General features: G+C 38.0%; 1 protein-coding gene across 10 annotated transcripts in view; it reads left to right on the plus strand.

Annotated features, from left to right (window-relative positions):
* Positions 1–19054, plus strand: part of DNM3 (dynamin 3) — a 575498-nt gene that overhangs the window by 191650 nt on the left and 364794 nt on the right. For all 10 annotated transcript variants that reach the window (XM_058702389.1, XM_058702383.1, XM_058702380.1 and 7 more), the window contains exons 5-6: positions 17192–17290; positions 17883–18043. In XM_058702389.1, coding sequence (XP_058558372.1) covers positions 17192–17290; positions 17883–18043 — 260 coding nt within the window. The remainder of the gene's footprint in view (positions 1–17191; positions 17291–17882; positions 18044–19054) is intronic.

A 19054-nucleotide genomic window follows, 5' to 3' on the forward strand; every position in this document is an offset into this window, starting at 1 on the left:
TTTTCACTCTTATGTGGATCCTGAGAAACATAACAGAAGATCATGGGGGAGGGGAAGGAGAATAAAAGAAGTTAGAGAGGGAGGGAGCCAAAGCATAAGAGACTCTTAAAAACTGAGAAAAAACTGAGGGTTAATGGGGGGGTGGGATGGAGGGGAGGGTGGGTGATGGGTATTGAGGAGGGCACCTGTTGGGATGAGCACTGGGTGTTGTATGGAAACCAATTTGACAATAAATTTCATATTAAAAAAAGAAATAAACAAAATAGAAACTAAAAAACAGTTGAAGTGATCAATGAAATCAGGAGATGTTTCTTTGAAAAGACCAACAAAATTGATGAATCTTTAGGAAGACTCATCAAAAAAGAAAGGACCCATATAAACGAAATCACTAATGAAAGAGGAGAAATTACAAAGAACTGTAACAGAATATTAGGAAACTTATATGCCAACAAATTAGACAACTTAGAAGAAATGGATAAATTCCTAGAAACCTGTAGCCTACCAAACTAAATCAGAAAGAAATAGAAAATTTGAACAGACTGATTACTACAATGAAATTGAATCAGTAATCAAAAAACTCCCCAAAACAAAAGTCCAGGACTGGACAGCTACCAATCCACCAAACACTCCTTCTCTTTTTCTTTTTCTTTCTTTCTTTCTTTCTTTCTTTCTTTCTTTCTTTCTTTCTTTCTTTCTTTCTTTCTTTCTTTCTTTCTTTTATTTTATTTTAGAGAGAGAGCACAAGCAGGGGCAGAGGGAGGGAGAAAGAGAATCTTAAGCACGCTCCATGCTTAGCTGAGAACCCAACATGGGGCTTAATCACACAACCCTGGGATCATGACCTGAGCCAAAAACAAGAGTTGGATTCTCAACCAACTGAGCCACCCAGGCACCCCTCTACTAAACATTTAAGGAAGAGTTAATACCTGGGACCTGGGTGGCTCATTTGGTTTAGCGTTCAACACTTGGTTTCGGCTCAGGTTATGACCTCGTGGTTCATGAGTTCAAGCCCCACATCAGGTTCCATGCTTGATGGTGCAGTGCCTGCTTGGGATTCTCTCTCTCTCCCTCTATGTATGCCCTTCCCCTGCTTGCATGCTCTCTCTCTCAAAATAATAAACTTAAAAAAAAAAAAAGAAAATTCAAAAAGAAGATTAATACCTATTCCTTCTCAAACTATGAAAAAATACAAGAGGAAGGAAGGCTTCCAAATTCATTCTATGATGCCAGTACCACTCTGATACCAAAACCAGATAGACAGCACTTCACAAAAAAAGAGAACTACAGTGAAGTATCTCTCACGAATATAGATGAAAAAATACTCAACAAAATATTAGCAAAGTGAATCGAACAATGTATTTAAAAAATTATATATCACAATCCAGTGAGATTTATTCCCGGGATGCAAAGGTGGTTCAATATTTGTAAAACAATCAATGTGACATGTCACATCAATAAGAGAAAGGATAAAGACCATATGATTATTTTAATAGATGCACAAAAGCCATTTGACAAAGTACAACATCCACTCATTATAAAAACCCTCTGCAAAGGAGGTCTAGAGGGAACATACCTCAACATAATAAAAGCCTTATATTGAAAGACACACAGCCAACATCCTATCAATGGCAAAAAAGCTGAGAGACTTTCCCTTAAGGTCAGGAATAAGACAAGGATGCCCATTCTCACCACTTTTATTCAACATGGTACTGGAAGTCCTCAACAGAAATTAGACAACATAAGGAAATAAAAGGCATCCATATTGGTAAGGAAGAAGTAAAACTGTCATTATTTTCAGATTACATGATACTATATGTAGAAAACCCTAAAGACTCTACCAAAAAACTACTAGAACTGATACATGAAATCAGTAAAGTTGCAGGTTATGAAATCGATGTACACAAATCTGTTTTATTCTTATACACTAATAATGAAGGAGCAGAAAGTGAAATTAAGAAAACATGCCCATTCACAACTGCATCCAAAACAATAAAATATCCAGGAATAAACTTAACCAAGGAGATGAAAGACCTGTGCTCTGAAAACTGTAAAACACTGAATAAAGAAATTCAAGATGGTGCAAAGAAATGGAAAGATATACCATGCTCATGTGTTGGAAGAAACAATATTTATTAAAATGCCCATACTACATAAAGCAATCTACAGATTTCATGCAATCCTCATCAAAATGCCAACAGCATTTTTTTCACAGAACTAGAACAAACAATCCTAAAATTTGTATAGACCCACAAAATACCTGGAATAGCCAAAGCAATCTTGAAAGAGAAAAACAAAATTGGAGGTACCACAATTCCAAATTTCAAGTTATATTACAAAGCAGTTATAATTAAAACAGTGTGGTACTGGCATAAAAACAGACACATAAATCAATGGAATGGAACAGAAAACCCAGAGATAAATCTACAATTATATGGTCAATTAATCTTTGATAAAGGAGGAATGGAATATACAATGGGAAAAAGACAGTCTCTTCAACAGATGGTGTTAGGAAAACTGGACAGCCACATGCAAAAGAATGAAGCTGGACCACATTCTTCACTATACACAAAAATAAACTCAAAATGGTTTAAAGACCTAAATGTGAGACCAGAAACTATAAAAATCCTTGAAGAAAGCATGGGTAGTAATCTCTGACATTGCTGTAGCAACATTTTTCTAGATATGTCTCCTGAAGCAAGGGAAATAAAAGCAAAAATAAACTATTGGGACTCCATCAAAATAAAAAGTTTCTGCAGTAAAGGAAACAATCAACAAAACAGTCAACCTATGGAATGGGAGAAGATACTTGCAGACAACATACCTGATAAAGGGTGAGTATCCAAAATATTTAAGAACTGATACAACTCAATACCCAAAAAAGAAATAATCTTATTAAAAATTGGCAGAAGACATGAACAGACATTTCTCCAAAGAAGATATACAGATGGCCAATAGACACATGAAAAGATGCTCAACATCACTCATCATCAGGGAAATAGAAATCAAAACTACAATGAAATATCACCTCATACCTATCAAATGGCTAAAAGCAAAAACACAAGAAACAAGTGTCAGCGAGAATGTGGAGAAAAAAGAACCCTTGTGCACTGTTGTTGGGAATGCAAACTGGTGCAGCCATTGTGGAAAACAGTATGGAGGTTCCTCAAAAAATTAAAAATAGAATCACTCTATGATACAGTAATTTCTTTACTACTCGAAGTTCATAGTTGACATTAGGGTTCACTTTTGGTGGTATGCATTCTATGGGTTTTGACAGATGTGTAATGATATGTATAAACCATTGTAATATCATATAGAATAGTTTTCACTGCCCTAAAAATACTCTGTGCTCCACCTTTTTATCCTTGCCTCCCATAACCCCTGGCAACCATTAAGCTTTTCCCATACTTTTGCCTTTTCCAGAATGTCATATAATTGAAAACACAGTTTGTAGCCTTTTCAAATTGGCTTCTTTTACTTATTGATATGAATTTAAAGTTCCTGCATGTCTTTTTATGGCTTCATAGCTCATTTCTTTTCAGCACTGAATAATACTCCATTGTCTGGTTGTGCCAGTTTCTTTATCTGTTCATGTACAGAAAGACATCTTGGTTGCTTCCCAGTTTTGGCAATTATAAATAAATCTGCTATAAACATCTATGTGCAAGTTTTCGTGTGGACATGTTTTCAGCTCCTTTGGATACACAACAAAGAGCGAAATTACTGAATTGCATAGTAAGAGTTTGTTTAGTTTTGCAAGAAACTATTTTTGAAAATGTGTGTACAATTTGCTTTCTCAGTAACAATGAATTAGTGTTCTTGGTACTGCATATTATTGCCTACATTTGATGTTGTTAGTGTTTTGGGTCTTGGCAATTTTAACAAATGTTCAGTGATATCTTACTGTTGTTTTAATTTGCAATTCCCTAGTGACATGTGCTGTGGAACATCTTTTCATATATGTACTTGCCATCTTGTTTGGTGAGGTGCTGTTCAGGTGTTTCACCCATTTTAAAATCAGGTAGTTTGTTTTATCCCTCTGTCTGAAGCACAAGGGTATTTTTCTCAGATATTCACTGTGAGAACCTGGGGGAGCTTCTGGAGGCAAACCACACAAAAAGTCCAGATGCTACTTATGACTAGGTCTCCCTGGACTTTTTAACTCATTGAGATTCCAGAAATTCATCAATTATAGTGTAGGTTTTCCTACTCAGGCACTGGTTCCCACAGAAATTTCTGCTTGTGGATTTCTGCTTCATTAAGTTATGATTCTCTGTATTTACCTATTTGCCTCTCCAAATTTTGGCAGCAGTGGTTTTCTCTGTGATCTCACTTCTCTGAAGAATCTAAGAATTGCTGATTTTTCAGTTGTCCACTTGTTAAGGCACAAAGGCAATTTCCAAGCTTCTTACATGCTCTACCAGAAAGTGGAGTTCATGTTATTTAATTTTAAAACATAGGTTTGTTATTTTGTCATTTTATGGATGAGTTAGAGTAAACATATAACTTATTATTCTGTTTGACACCTTTCAACAGTTAAAGGGATGCAATTAATAGTTATCCCAGACATCGCAAATATATTGTGATGGATGATTACCCTATAGATGTGGTTATACCTGATGAGGATACTAATGTCTTGGAGCTAATAAGGGGCACTAATGCCCCAAACAATTGAACCCAAACGATCTGATCCTTGAGTGAGTGCTGATAGTCTCTATGCTATGTAAGAGTCAGAGTGTTGAAGTGTCTTTTGTGTCTTTTCAAGGTCTTTGTCAGGATTCAATAGCACTCATCATTATGGCTATTCTTTACTGAAGAGAAACATACCTGAAACACAGTATCCCACATTATTCATTAGCTCTTAATTTATTTTTGTTTTCCTTTTAGAGGTCAAGAATTTTGTTAAACTAAACTACTTTTTACTTATTACTGTACATAACCTCCTCTAAATCTGTAAGTTGTTCTCCTTCTGAGAATTCTGGATTTGAAAGACATCTAGGTAATCCTTTTTTTAAAAAAATTTTATTTTTAAAATAATTTATTGTAAAATTGGCTAACATACAGTGTGTAAAGTGTGATCTGGTTTTTGGGGTAGATTCCCGTGGTTTATTGCTTACATACAACATCCAGTGCTCAACCCAACAAGTGCCCTCCCCTATCCACCCTCAGTTTTTTCTCAGTTTTTAAGAGTCTCTTATGCTTTGGCTCCCTCCCTCTCTAACTTCTTTTATTCTCCTTCCCCTCCCCCATGATCTTCTGTTATGTTTCTCAGGATCCACATAAGAGTGAAAACATATGGTATCTGTCATTCTCTGTATGGCTTATTTCACTTAGCATCACACTCTCCAGTTCCATCCACGTTGCTACAAAGGGTCATATTTCATTCTTTCTCATTGCCACGTAGTACTCCATTGTGTATATAAACCACAATTTCTTTATCCATTCATCAGTTGATGGACATTTAGGCTCTTTCCACAATTTGGCTATTGTTGAGAGTGCTACTATAAACATTGGGGTACAAGGGCCCCTATGCATCAGCACTCCTGTATCCCTTGGGTAGATTCCTAGCAGTGCTATTGCTGGGTCATAGGGTAGATCTATTTTTAATTTTTTGAGAAACCTCAACACTGTTTTCCAGAGTGGCTGCACCAGTTTGCATTCCCACCAACAGTGCAAGAGGGTTCCCATTTCTCCACATCCTCGCCAGCATCTCGTCAGCATTTCCTGAGTTGTTCATTTTAGCCACTCTGACTGGCATGAAGTGGTATCTGAGTGTGGTTTTGATTTGTATTTCCCTGATGAGGAGTGACGTTGAGCATCTTTTCATGTGTCTGTTAGCCATCTGGATATCTTCTTTGGAAAATGTCTATTCATGTCTTCTGCCCATTTCTTCACTGGATTGTTTGCTTTTCGGGTGTGGAGTTTGGTGAGTTCTTTATAGATTTTGGACACTAACCCTTTATCCGATATGTCATTTGCAAATATCTTTCTCATTCCATCAGTTGCCTTTTAGTTTTGTTGATTGTTTCCTTTGCAGTGCAGAAGCTTTTCATCTTGACGAGATCCCAACAGTTCATTTTTGCTTTTAATTCCCTTGCCTTTGGGGATGTGTCAAGTAAGAAATGGCTGCGGCTGAGGTCAGAGAGGTTTTTTCCTGCTTTCTCCTGTAGGGTTTTGAGGGTTTCCTGTCTCACATTTAGGTCTTTCATCCATTTTGAGTTTATTTTTGTGACTGGTGTAAGAAAGTGGTCTAGTTTCATTCTTCTGCATGTTGATGTCCAGTTCTCCCAGCACCACTTGCTAAAGAGACTGTCTTTTTTCCATTGGACACTCTTTCCTGCTTTGTCAAAGATTAGTTGGCCATACATATGTGGGTCCAATTCTGGAGTCTCTATTCTATTCCATTGGTCTATGGGTCTGTTTTTGTGTCAATGCCATGCTGTCTTGATGATTACAGCTTTGTGGTAGAGGCTAAAGTCTGGGATTGTGATGCCTCCCACTTTGGTTTTCTTCTTCAATATTACTTTGCCTATTCAGGGTCTTTTGCGGTTCCATACAGATTTTAGGATTGTTTGTTCTAGCTTTGAGAAGAATGCCGGTGCAATTTTGATTGGGATTGCACTGAATGTGTAGATTGCTTTGGGTAGTATTGACATTTTAACAATATTTATTCTTCCAATCCATGAGCACGGAATGTTTTTCCATTTCTTTATATCTTCTTCAATTTCCTTCATAAGCTTTCTATAGTTTTCAGCATACAGATCTTTTACATCTTTGGTTAGATTTATTCCTAGGTATTTTATGATTCTTGGTGCAGTTGTGAATGGGATAAGTTTCTTGATTTGTCTTTCTGTTGCTTCGTTATTGGTGTACAAAAATGCAACTGATTTCTGTACATTGATTTTGTATCCTGCAACTTTGCTGAATTCATGTATCGGTTCTAGTAGACTTTTGGTGGAGTCTGTCGGGTTTTCCATGTATAATATCATGTCATCTGCAAAATGTGAAAGCTTGACTTCATCTTTGCCAATTTTGATGCCTTTGATTTCCTTCTGTTGTCTGATTGCTGATGCTGGAACTTCCAACACTACGTTAAACAACAGCGGTGAGAGTGGACATCCCTGTCACGTTCCTGATCTGAGGGGGAAAGCTCTCAGTTTTTCCCCATTGAAGTTGATATTAGCTGTGGGCTTTTCATGTATGGCTTTTATGATGTTTAAGTATGTTCCTTCTATCCCGACTTTCTTGAGGGTTTTTATTAAGAAAGGATGCTGAATTTTGTCAAATGCTTTTTCTGCATCCATTCACAGGATCATATGATTCTTATTCTTTCTTTTATTAATGTGATGTATCACATTGATTGATTTGCAAATATTGAACCAGGCCTGCAGCCGAGGGATGAATCCCACTTGATCATGGTGAATAATTCTGTTTATATGCTGTTGAATTTGATTTGCTAGTATCTTGTTGAGAATTTTTGCATCCATGTTCATCAGGGATATTGGCCTGTAATTCTCCTTTTTTGTGGGGGTCTCTGTCTGGTTTGAGAATCTAGGTAATGCTGGCTTCATAGAATGAGTCTGGAAGTTTTCCTTCCCTTTCTATTTTTTGGAACAGCTTGAGAAGGATACGTGTTTGCTCTGCTTTAAATGTCTGGTAGAATTCCCCTGGGAAGCCATCTGGCCCAGGACTCTTATTTGTTGGGAGATTTTTGATAACTGATTCAATTTCTTCACTGGTTATGGGTGTGTTCAAATTTTCTATTTCTTCCCATTTGAGTTTCAGTAGTGTGTGGGTATCTAGGAATTTGTCCACTTCTTACAGGTTGTCCAGTTTGTTGGCATATAATTTTTCATAGTATTCCCTGGTAATTGCTTGTATTTCTGAGGGATTGGTTGTAATAATTCCATTTCATTCGTTATTTTATTTATTTGGTTCCTCTGTCTTTTGTTTTTGAGAAGCCTGGCTAGAGGTTCATCAATTTTGTTTACTTTTTCAAAAAACCATCTCTTGGTTTCATTGATCTGCTCTACAGTTTTTTTAGATTCTATATTGTTTATTTATGCTCTGATCTTTATTATTTCTCTCCTTCTGCTGGGTTTGGGGTGTCTTTGCTGTTCTGCTTCTAGTTCCTTTAGGTGTGCTGTTAGATTTTGTATTTGGGATTTTTCTTGTTTTTGAGATAGGCCTGGATTGCAATGTACTTTCTTCTTAGGACTGCCTTTGCTGCATCCCAAAGCATTTGGATTGTTGTATTTTCATTTTCATATATTTTTCCATATATTTTTAAATTTCTTCTCTAATTGCCTGGCTGACCCATTCATTCTTTAGTAGGATATTCTTTAACCTCCATGCATTTGGAGGTTTTCCAAACTTTTTCCTGTGGTTGGTTTCAAGTTTCATAGCATTGTGGTCTGAAAGGGTGCATGGTATGATCTCAATTCTTGTATACTTATGAAGGGCTGTTTTGTGACCCAGTATGTGATCTATCTTGGAGAACGTTCCATGTGCACTCGAGAGAAAGTATATTCTGTTGCTTTGGGATGCAGAGTTCTAAATATATCTGTCAAGTCCATCTGATCCAATGTATCATTCAGGTCCCTTGTTTCTTTATTGATCCCTGTGTCTGGATGATCTATCAATTGTTGTAAGTGGAGTATTACAGTCCCCTGCAATTACCACATTCTTATCCATAAGGTTGCTTATGTTCGTGATTATTTGTTTTATATATTTGAGGGCTCCCTATTTGGCGCATAGACATTTATAATTGTTAGTTCTTCTTGATGGATAGACCCTGTAATTATTATACAATGCCCTTCTTCATCTCTTGTTACAGCCTTTAATCTAAAGCCTAGTTTGTCCAATATAAGTATGGCTATTCCAGCCTCCTTTTGACTTCCAGTTGCATAACAGATAGTTCTCCATCCCCTCACTTTCAATCTGAAGGTGTCCTCAGGTCTAAAATGAGTCTCTTGTAGACAGCAAATAGATGGGTCTTGTTTTTTTTTTATCCATTCTGATACCTTATGTCTTTTGGTTGGAGCATTTAGTCCATTTACATTCAGTGTTATTATTGAAAGATATGGGTTTAGAGTCATTGTGATGTCTGTAGGTTTCATGCTTGTAGTGATGTCTCTGGTCCTTTGTTGTCCTTGCAACATTTCACTCACAGAATCCCCCTTCGGATCTCTTGTAGGGCTGGTTTAGTTATGATGAATTCCTTCAGTTTTTGTTTGTTTGGGAAGACCTTTATCTCTCCTTCTATTCTGAATGACAGACTTGCTGGATAAAGGATTCTTAGCTGCATATTTTTTTCTGCTCATCACATTGAAGATTTCCTGCCATTCCTTTCTGGCCTGCCAAGTTTCAGTAGATAGGTCTTCTACTACCCATAAGTGTGTGCCCTTGTAGGTTGGGGCCCATTTGTCCCTAGCTCCTTTCAGAATTCTCTTTATCTTTGTATTTTGCCAGCTTAAGTATTATATGTCATGCAGATCGATTCAAGTTATGTCTGAAGGGAGTTCTCTGTGTCTCCTGGATTTCAATGTCTGTTTCCTTCCCCAGATTGGGGAAGTTCTCAGCTATGATTTGTTCAAGTACACCTTCCACCCCTTTCTCTCTTCTTCTGGAACTCCTATGATACGGATATTATTCTATTTCATTGAATCACTTAGTTCTCTAATTCTCCCCTTGTGGTCCAGAATTTTTTTAATCTTTTTCTCAGCATCATCTTTTTCCATAATTTTATTTTCTATTTCACCCATTCTCCCCTCTGCCTCTTAAATTCACACTGTCACTGCCTCTAGTTTATTTTGCACTCATTTACAACATTTTTAAATTCATCATTGCTTTTTTAGTTCCTTGATCTCTATAGCAGTAGATTCTCTGCTGTCTTCTATGCTTTTCTCAAGCCCAGTGATTAATCTACATTATTCTAAATTCTAGACTGTTACTCTCAATTCTTGTTCAGTTTTATTGGTTGTATCTGTTTTGATCAATTCTTTGGCTGTCATTTGTTTCTGGAATTTCTTTTGAGGAGAATTCTTCCGTTTAGTCATTTTGGCTCGTTTTCTGTCCCTTATGTGTTTTACAAGCTTGTTATGTGCCCTGCACCCGTGAGCGCTACTATTTTAAAGAGGAGTCATACACTGTCCAGGACCTGGCCCACCTTCAGGAGGTGTTTTTGGAGAGTGTTACTTACTCTCTGTTGTTGTGACTTTGGTTATTTTATCTCCTTACTCATAGTGATCTTTTGGACCCTCTACCAGGTGTGCTTTGATTTTTTCATTGAAGTAGCCCTGGAAAGGAAAACAGACAAACAAAAAACAAACAAACAGAAAACAAAAACAAACACACTAACAAAAAACCCAAAAACAAAAAACCAGAAACACGAGCTACAAGTAAACAACAGGGTGGAAGTAGTGCTGATGGAGGAGGCCTTATCCTGTACAAAGAGAGAAATGACAGGGGCGGGGGAAAAAGAAAAGAAAAGAAAAATTGACCATGCAGAGAAACTATATGGCTTAATCCAGAGAGAGAGTAAGGAAAATAAAGAAGGAGGTATAGAACGTGTAAAAAGAGAATAGATGAAATACATGTGCCTAAACAAACCAACAACCAGAGTAACCAGAATAGAGGAGAGAAGAGATAAGGAGAAAAGGAAGGAAGAATATATCTATATAATAATTGAGAATTAAATCAGGCAATGCAACAGCGCTGCTCTGGAGGAGGGGCCGTCTGGTTCCACAGCGTCTGGTCGCCCCCCCCCCTCCCCCAGTATATAGGCAATTACCAGGCGTGGAGGGGCATGGTTTGGTGCAGGCGGGTTCTGCTTCTGCTGTGGGCCCTGCTGTCCAATCCCTGAGGCCCCACCTTGGTGGTGGTGGGGAGGAAAATGGCGACATCCCAGTGTCTCCTTCATGGACCCAGTGTCCCAAACCACTCTGTTCAGGCCTTCCTCACTGTGCTGCAGGCGTAAAGGACGCAGTTTGTCCTCCTCCACCAGCTCCTGCGCCTCCCCATTGCTTGGATGGGATTTAAACCCGGAGGTCTTAAAGATTCCTAGTTTGGGGCTCACAGTGCCTTTTTCCCCCTCAGCTGACTCCCGCGCCTCCCTGGCACTCAGTAGGGACTTAAACCCTGATGTCTTTAAAGTTCCTACTCCATCTGCCCCGGTTTCGAGGAAGTGCCACTCTGCGCCGCCAACTATATGGTCTATGGCTGGCTGGTGCAGACAGCCTTTGCACTTTGAATGGATATAGATCTTCTTCCCACAGCACTCCAGGGAGGGGATTGCTTTCTCCCACTGTGGACTGCACCTCTGAACTAGTTACCCAGCCGGGGCTGGCTCCCCTCCTCCCCAGGTGCACGATCAGGGCAGCCAGCCCCGGTCTGGAGAAAGCCCCACAGTTGGGAGATTGATCTTTCTCCATCCCGGTCCGTAGTTTTTCTCTTGTCCAGATGCAGTCTTATGCTTCCTCAGCCTCTTTCGCTTCCCTTTGTCTCTCCACAGAGAGAGATCCCTCCCCCCCATTCCTCTGCCGTTTTATCTCTCCCAGTTCTCAATCATGCCCCTGTGGCCCATCAGGTTGTCCCAGTGAGTCCCTGGAGGTATCTCAGTCACTTTGCTGCCTGGACTCTGGGAGTTCAAAGTCCTTTGGCCTCAACACTGCTGTATTTGAGAGATGAGGGAACTTCAGATCCCCTACTTCTCCACCATGTTGGCCCCTCCCGGCTGGTAATCTTTTAGTTCTACATCCAGATATGTAGGCATAGATGATATAACTAACTTGCCAAATAACAGAGCTCATCACATGTAGAAACTAGCTAAGAACCGGGAGGCAGAAAAATATGGTGATTAAAAATGGAATTAGGGGCCTCTGGGTGGCTCAGTTGGTTAAGTGTCTTACTTAGACTTAGGTCATGATCTCACGGTTCATGAGTTTGGGCCCTGCATCAGACACTGTGCTGACAGCTCGGAGCCTGGAGCCTGCTTTGGATTCTGTGTCTCTCTCTCTTTCTGCCCCTCCCCTGCTCATGCTCTCTTGCTCTCTCTCTCTCTCTCTCTCAATATAAGTAAACATTTTAAAAAATTAAAAAAAAATGAAATTAGGTTGCCTGGATTCCACACCCTACAGTCTGTAAGCCTTTAGGTAAGTGTGCTTTTCCTCTCCCAATCTCACTTCCTCATCTGTGTAATTGAGCTAATAGTACCTATCTCATAGAGTTGTTTCAAGTGTATGTCCACCACATAATCAAGACTCAATTCATGGTCTCTATTATTATTTTTATCTGAGTGTTTAGATTCCCAGTGAAGTGCTTTGGAAACATGCTGCCTTTGAATCTCTTCTGGCAATGGCTTTTTGAGTGTAGGTCTTGAGTCCACCAGCAGGAGTTCATTGATTATTTTTTAAGCTGCCTATTTGTATAACTAAATGTGAAAAGAAATAATCTCCTTTGGTATCTCCTTTGCAGTACACCGCTAAGCATAGACTTCTCTGCCTTTGCAGAAATAAAGGAATAGTAAAGAAAAAACTTTTAAACTTTCACTTTTATTTTTATTACATTATAAATATACATAATTAAAAAAAATAAGTTCCAAAAAATAAGTTCCACACTTAACAAAAACTGTTAGTCCCTTGCCCACTCCTCATGACTCTTGATTACTGATTTGTAGAGTCTATCACTTTCAATCCTTTTAGTTTTTTTTTGGTATTTACATCCATATTTCTGTGTAATCTGTTTGTACTACTGTTTCTTCATTTTTTATTTTTAGATATTCACTTTTGACTCTTTACTGTAGAGAAGGATTTAGCTGTCCTATATCTCTCTCCCGTACCCACTTATACTGACCATACACATATACACTTACCTTCCCGTGTTCTACTAATATAATTATATTTAAATATTTATGATTCTGAAAATATCATTTGCAGCTGAGCCATGTGTCAATTATGATTACATTTCCTTTCTTACATGATATTGCTGTCTTCAAGGTTGATAGTTGTCTCTCTTTTTGTTTGTTTGCATAGTCTTCTATATATCCATCACCAGTGCTTTCTCAGCCTCTCCTTCAGGAGTCTATATCTTTTTTTTTTTTTTTTCAATGTTTTTAATTTATTTTTGGGACAGAGAGAGACAGAGCATGAACGGGGGAGGGGCAGAGAAAGAGGGAGACACAGAATCGGAAACAGGCTCCAGGCTCCGAGCCATCAGCCCAGAGCCTGACGCGGGGCTCGAACTCACGGACCGCGAGATCGTGACCTTGCTGAAGTCGGACGCTTAACCGACTGCGCCACCCAGGCGCCCCAGGAGTCTATATCTTTTAATACCTTAAAACATTGTAGGCATTAGGTATTCTATCACCTTCATTGTTTTTTTTTTTTTTTGGTGGGGAAACACATTTTTTCAGTAATCTGCGCCCTCTCATTCTAAAAGATACTGATTGTTCTTCTAGCCTAGTACTGGGATCCACACCATCCTGAAAAGTCCCTTCTTTTCTTGGTTATATTATATTTCTTCCTTCCTAGATCTCTTTACTTCTCTGTCAGTTTGTTTCCCATGTTTGGTGGACCACACCTTTTAGTAGTTTCCAAAGAAAAAGAGGGAAGTAAAATATTTTGATATTCTGCAAGTCTGAAAATATCTTTTTCTACTGTCACATTTATTGATAGTTTAGAATTCCAGGCTAGAAATAATTTTACCCTCAGAATTTTGGAAACAACACTCTATTGAGTTTTAGTTTCCAATTTGTTGCTGGGAAGTCGGATGCTGTAATAATTCCCAAACTTTCTTTTGTCATGCTCTCACCTTAAGTTCATTATGAGCTTATTAGCATATTTCATTTGTTGCCAGCATTTGAAATCTTATACTGATATGCCGTATTGTGTGTGTTTTTCATATTGTGTTGGACACTTGATGGGTTCATTCAATGCATAATTTCATCTTTTACTTATAAGATATTTTCTTCAATAGTATGTCCCCACCCCACCAATTATTTCTGTTTCATCTTCTCTGTTTTTCTGGAATGCCAATTATTCAGATATTGGATCTTCTGGATTATTTCCCTAGTTTTAAAGAAGTTTTTCTTTTTCTATTATTTACTTCTATTTCTTTTGTTTTCTGGAAGAGTTTCTAACTAGGTACTCCAACCATGCGACTAACATTTTTTAAAATTTCTACTCATACTTTTAGTTACTGAGAATCTCTTTCGTTTGTTTGAATGTTTCCTTTTATGACATTCTGTTCTTATTCAATGAATACAATGACCTCTCCTTTCTTTCTGAGGATATTAATAAAAATAATAAAGTTTTCTTCCATGTTTTGCATTATCTTTGTTTTCTCCTGTTCTGTTTTACAACTTTTGTTTGTTTTGGTCTCAAAGACTCTCCTTGCTATCCACTCACGTTTAAAATTATTTTTTTTAGGGGCACCTGGGTGGCTTGTCGGTTAAGCGGCCGACTTCGGCTCAGGTCACGATCTCACGGTCCGTGAGTTCGAGCCCCGCGTCAGGCTCTGTGCTGACAGCTCAGAGCCTGGAGCCTGTTTCAGATTCTGTGTCTCCCTCTCTCTCTGCCCCTCCCCTGTTCATGCTCTGTCTCTGTCTCAAAAATAAATAAACGTTAAAAAAATTTTTTTTAAAAATAAATAAAATTATTTTTTTTAATATTTATTTTTTATCAAAGCATAGTTGACATACAATATTATATTAGTTTCAGGTGTACAACATAGCGATTCTACAATTATATATATCACAGAATGGTAAAATAAGTAAGTCACATGAATGAAAAGTACAGTGTAAGGAGAATAGTCAATAATATAATAAATTTGTATTATGACAGATGGTAGCCTACACTTACTGATTTATATTCAAAAGTGAAATAGTACTAGGTGATTGGGTGTGCTTGGCCACCCACTCTCTGTGGGTGTGCTTGGCCAAAGGAGTTAGAGGCTTTGCAGTAGGATGATTTATTGGGCTGTCTTGATCAGAGTTCCTCTGAATTTCAGTATCTATGTTTTCCTCTTAGAATGGTAAATTTCCCCAGACCGAGTTGTTCCAGTTTCCTGCTTGGGGGGTTAAATTCTGCCATCCAGCTTTTTCCTAAACTGGACTGAGGAGAGAGGTCTCGCCATTCAGTATGTGGAATTTCACTTTAATCACCCTCTTTTAATACCTGACGCCCTCGAACTGGGCCAGGTGCCCATTAGTTCAGTTTTCCATAGTTCAGTGTTTCCAGAGAGTAAATCTGCACTCTCCTGCCAAGATGGACCAGGGTGGCTTTTAGCTGTGTTATCCATGGAAATCTTACTGCTTTCATCCAGAGCTCTTGTTTTCAGCCTCAGCTGCCACCACTGCTCTCCATTATTGTCAGAGCTATTCGTTTCCCTGAACCTTTCTGAGAGGCTGTGATGTAAATTATCCTGCTTCTGGGCTTCTCCTGTCATTGGCTTTCTTGGATGCAGTTTTCCTCTTAGGCTAGTCTGTTAAGTTAGTTAGCAGTCATCCTGCTGGGTTTCCATTTTCAAAATTTTTCTTCAGTTCTCTCCCATTTTTTTTTTTACTTTCTTGTTTTAAACCTTTTTTATTTTTAAAATTCTTTTTATTGTGAGAGGCAGTATATTGCATGGGTTCTGGATGCCTAGACCCATGTATGACCTTGAGAAAGTTACTTAATCTCTTCCTGCCTTAGTTTCCTCATCTTAAAAAATAGTAGTTGGAGTCCTTTTTAAGATTAAATGATTTTTTTTAGAGTAAATGATTTAAGACATATAAAGCATGTAAAACCATAGCTGACCTAATAAATATTAGCCATTTTAGAGTGCTTTCAGGTAAAAAGATAAAGGTGTGTGTTCACTTTATCATGTTTAACTGGGAGTCCAAAGAATGCACTTAAAGATTTGAATCACTAGGCAAATATTGTTTATTTTATCTAGTGAAGGGAGCAATGGGCAAAGACAATGTATCTGGTGTGCTACGTAAAATGTTTAGGTTTTTACATTATTTTATTACATTATTTTTTTTCTAATTTTTTTTTTAACATTTATTTATTTTTGAGACAGAGAGAGACAGAGCATGAACAGGGGAGGGTCAGAGAGAGGGAGACACAGAATCTGAAACAGGCTCCAGGCTCTGAGCTGTCAGCACAGAGCCCGATGCAGGGCTCGAACTCACAGCCCTCACGGACCGCGAGATCATGACCTGAGCTGAAGTCGGCCGCTTAACCGACTGAGCCACCCAGGCACCCCACATTATTTTATTCTATACCTTGGAAATTGTAGTTTCCAACTCTTTATATTATAGATGAAGAAAACTGAGACCCAGAGAAGAGAGTTAAATGACTTAAATGACTTTCCTTGAGACTAGAATCCAAGCCTCAGGATTCCTAGTTTGGTCTTCTTTCGGTTAAGTCATATTTTTTTTTTTCTGAGGAGCGGGGAATGCTGTGAGACTTGAAACTTTATTTTTAGTGATGACACTATCCTATACCTAATTTTCTTATAATTTGTGTGTCAAGTGCTCAGAAATGGATCAATAATAAGCTTTGATTTATGATACACTCTCTTCATTGGTCCATGTGTACCCTACTTGTTTGTTTTCAGTAAAGTAATACATAAAAAAATTAAAGCACCCATATCATGTGCAGGACCTTGGAGGAAAATTTTAAATGTATAATTTCCATATATACATGGTACAAAAATAAACTCATATATTTAAAATTATTGTGGTGATATTATGAATGGGTGGTTTTATTTTATTTTATCTTAAATGTTTATTTATTTTTGAGATAGAGGGAGGGGCAGAGAGAAGAAGACAGAGAGAGAGAGAGAGAGAGAGAGAGAGAGAGAGAGAATCGCAAGCAAGCTTTGTGCCACCAGCGCAGAGCCTGTTATTCAGGGCTCGAACTCACAAACTGTGAGATCATGCATGACCTGAGCCCAAACCAAGAGTTGGATGCTTAACCAACTGAGCCACCCAGGTGCCCCTGGATGGGTAATTTTAAAACTCTCCTGCTCATCACATCAAAATTTACCAGACTGGGATAGCAGTGGATCAGAAAACAAAATAAGAGAGAGGAACAGGAAAAGGACCAGAAATATGAGTACCTTGCATTTAGTCTTGGGACATATATGTCTCTAAAATTTGTTAGTCTTCTGCATACTGTGTAATAAAGTGGGTTGGTTTGTGATACAGGTTTAAGAACCATTGGAGTCATCACCAAATTGGATCTTATGGATGAAGGAACAGATGCCAGGGATGTTCTGGAGAACAAGCTTCTGCCTCTTCGCAGGGGTAATGTACTGTGTCCTATACAGGATTTGCTTTGATGATGTAGCAGAGAAATGATTGGGAAACCAATGCAAAGCTTGGCTTTATGCCTTCACAGTTGTGAGGAATAATGTATTCATGATTAGTTATACTTTTTATGGAGTGGCATAATGTTCCCAAGTGATATATTAAAAATGATCCAATAGGAGAACTATTTCTTAAAATAATAGGAATAGGAAAACAGGAAAAGGAAGGGTTTGAAGGGGGGTATAAATATTCATCATAGACTGCATAAATATATACTGTTCTGTTTTAAGTGTGACTTATTTACTTGCCCGCCATATGACAAAACTGCTAAGAGACACACTGTATTAAAATGTACAGAGCTTTTAAGGGCAAAAGACATTATTGTGTTAATGCTAAGAAATTATCATTAGCCACACGAATCAGCCTTTGTTAAACACTGGTGTCTCAAACTGAGTTCGTAAAGGGTTCAATTCTTCAGTCCTTAAAAATAATTTTGCCTGGCTTATTCAGCCTCTTCAAGAGCCTTGAAATCCTCCCAGAATAAACAACAAAAAGTATTTCAAACCCCATTGTATGTGTTGTGTTTCAGGTTACGTGGGGGTGGTAAACAGAAGCCAGAAGGACATAGATGGGAAGAAGGACATTAAGGCTGCCATGTTGGCGGAAAGGAAATTTTTCCTCTCACACCCAGCTTACAGACATATTGCTGATAGGATGGGGACCCCACACCTGCAGAAGGTCCTTAATCAGGTAAAAATGTTTTCTCAAGCAACAAGAACAATTATGAAATATGTAAGTCACTATTATAATTCGTATTTCATTTTAATATTCATTTTTTTCCAAAATAAAACATTCAGCTTAAATGATATGAATTAAAAAACGAATGTGAATATTTAGTTCCACACTCCTACTGTTCTCAGTGAGTAGAATCTGCTTTAATGTTATTCAGATAATACTGCTCAAAGCAGAAGTATATACTTATTTAGGAACAGTAAACAAGGGTATACATCAGCGCCCATTTTACTCACAATATGTAGTTATCTTAAGAAATTAAACTTGTATATTTCTGAAAGGTTGATTTGTTGGGATCTGGTTTCAAAATGTCAACATGTAATAGTTAGCTTAGATTTCCCTAAGTTAGAAATCCTTGTAAGCTCATTGATCTCCATTCATCTAAGAAGTTTTTCCAGATTAACCCCTTTTTCTGCACAGATAGACTTGGGTCCCCATCTTCCAACATTCCATGCACTTACATACTTCTTCCATAAAACCTCAGTACATACTTTTTACTTTTTTTTCCCCATATATTCTCCATCTCCTGGGGAAGTTAAGCATCATCCTTAGTGAGTGCAGGTCTTCCTCCCTGAGTTTTGATTACCTTGACCAAATGGTGAGTAGCTGTTCTCACCAACAGAATTATAAGATATGCTTTAACTTTTATTTATGAGTTTTAACAGTCAATTAATCAAGTCATTATTGCATGTTCTGATTGTTTGCTCCTAGAAGGTGTCAGTAGAGACTAACACAATAGCAGGCTACTTGTGACATTGGACCTGAACCATTTAGGCAAAACAATTGAACAAGTTTTGGGAAAAAAAAAAAACAGGCAATGGTATACTTCTATTTTTTGTGACATAACATAGACTAATGTAAAATTTGTGCTTTTTACTTACGGGTAGATGAGTATTTAGAAGCCATGAGGTGGTGCTGTGCTTGTGTCATTTAACAAATATGAATGAATGTATTTTAGAGAAAGAACAT

This window comes from Neofelis nebulosa, chromosome 15, assembly GCF_028018385.1.
Source record: "Neofelis nebulosa isolate mNeoNeb1 chromosome 15, mNeoNeb1.pri, whole genome shotgun sequence".
Taxonomy (NCBI): Eukaryota; Metazoa; Chordata; class Mammalia; order Carnivora; family Felidae; genus Neofelis; species Neofelis nebulosa.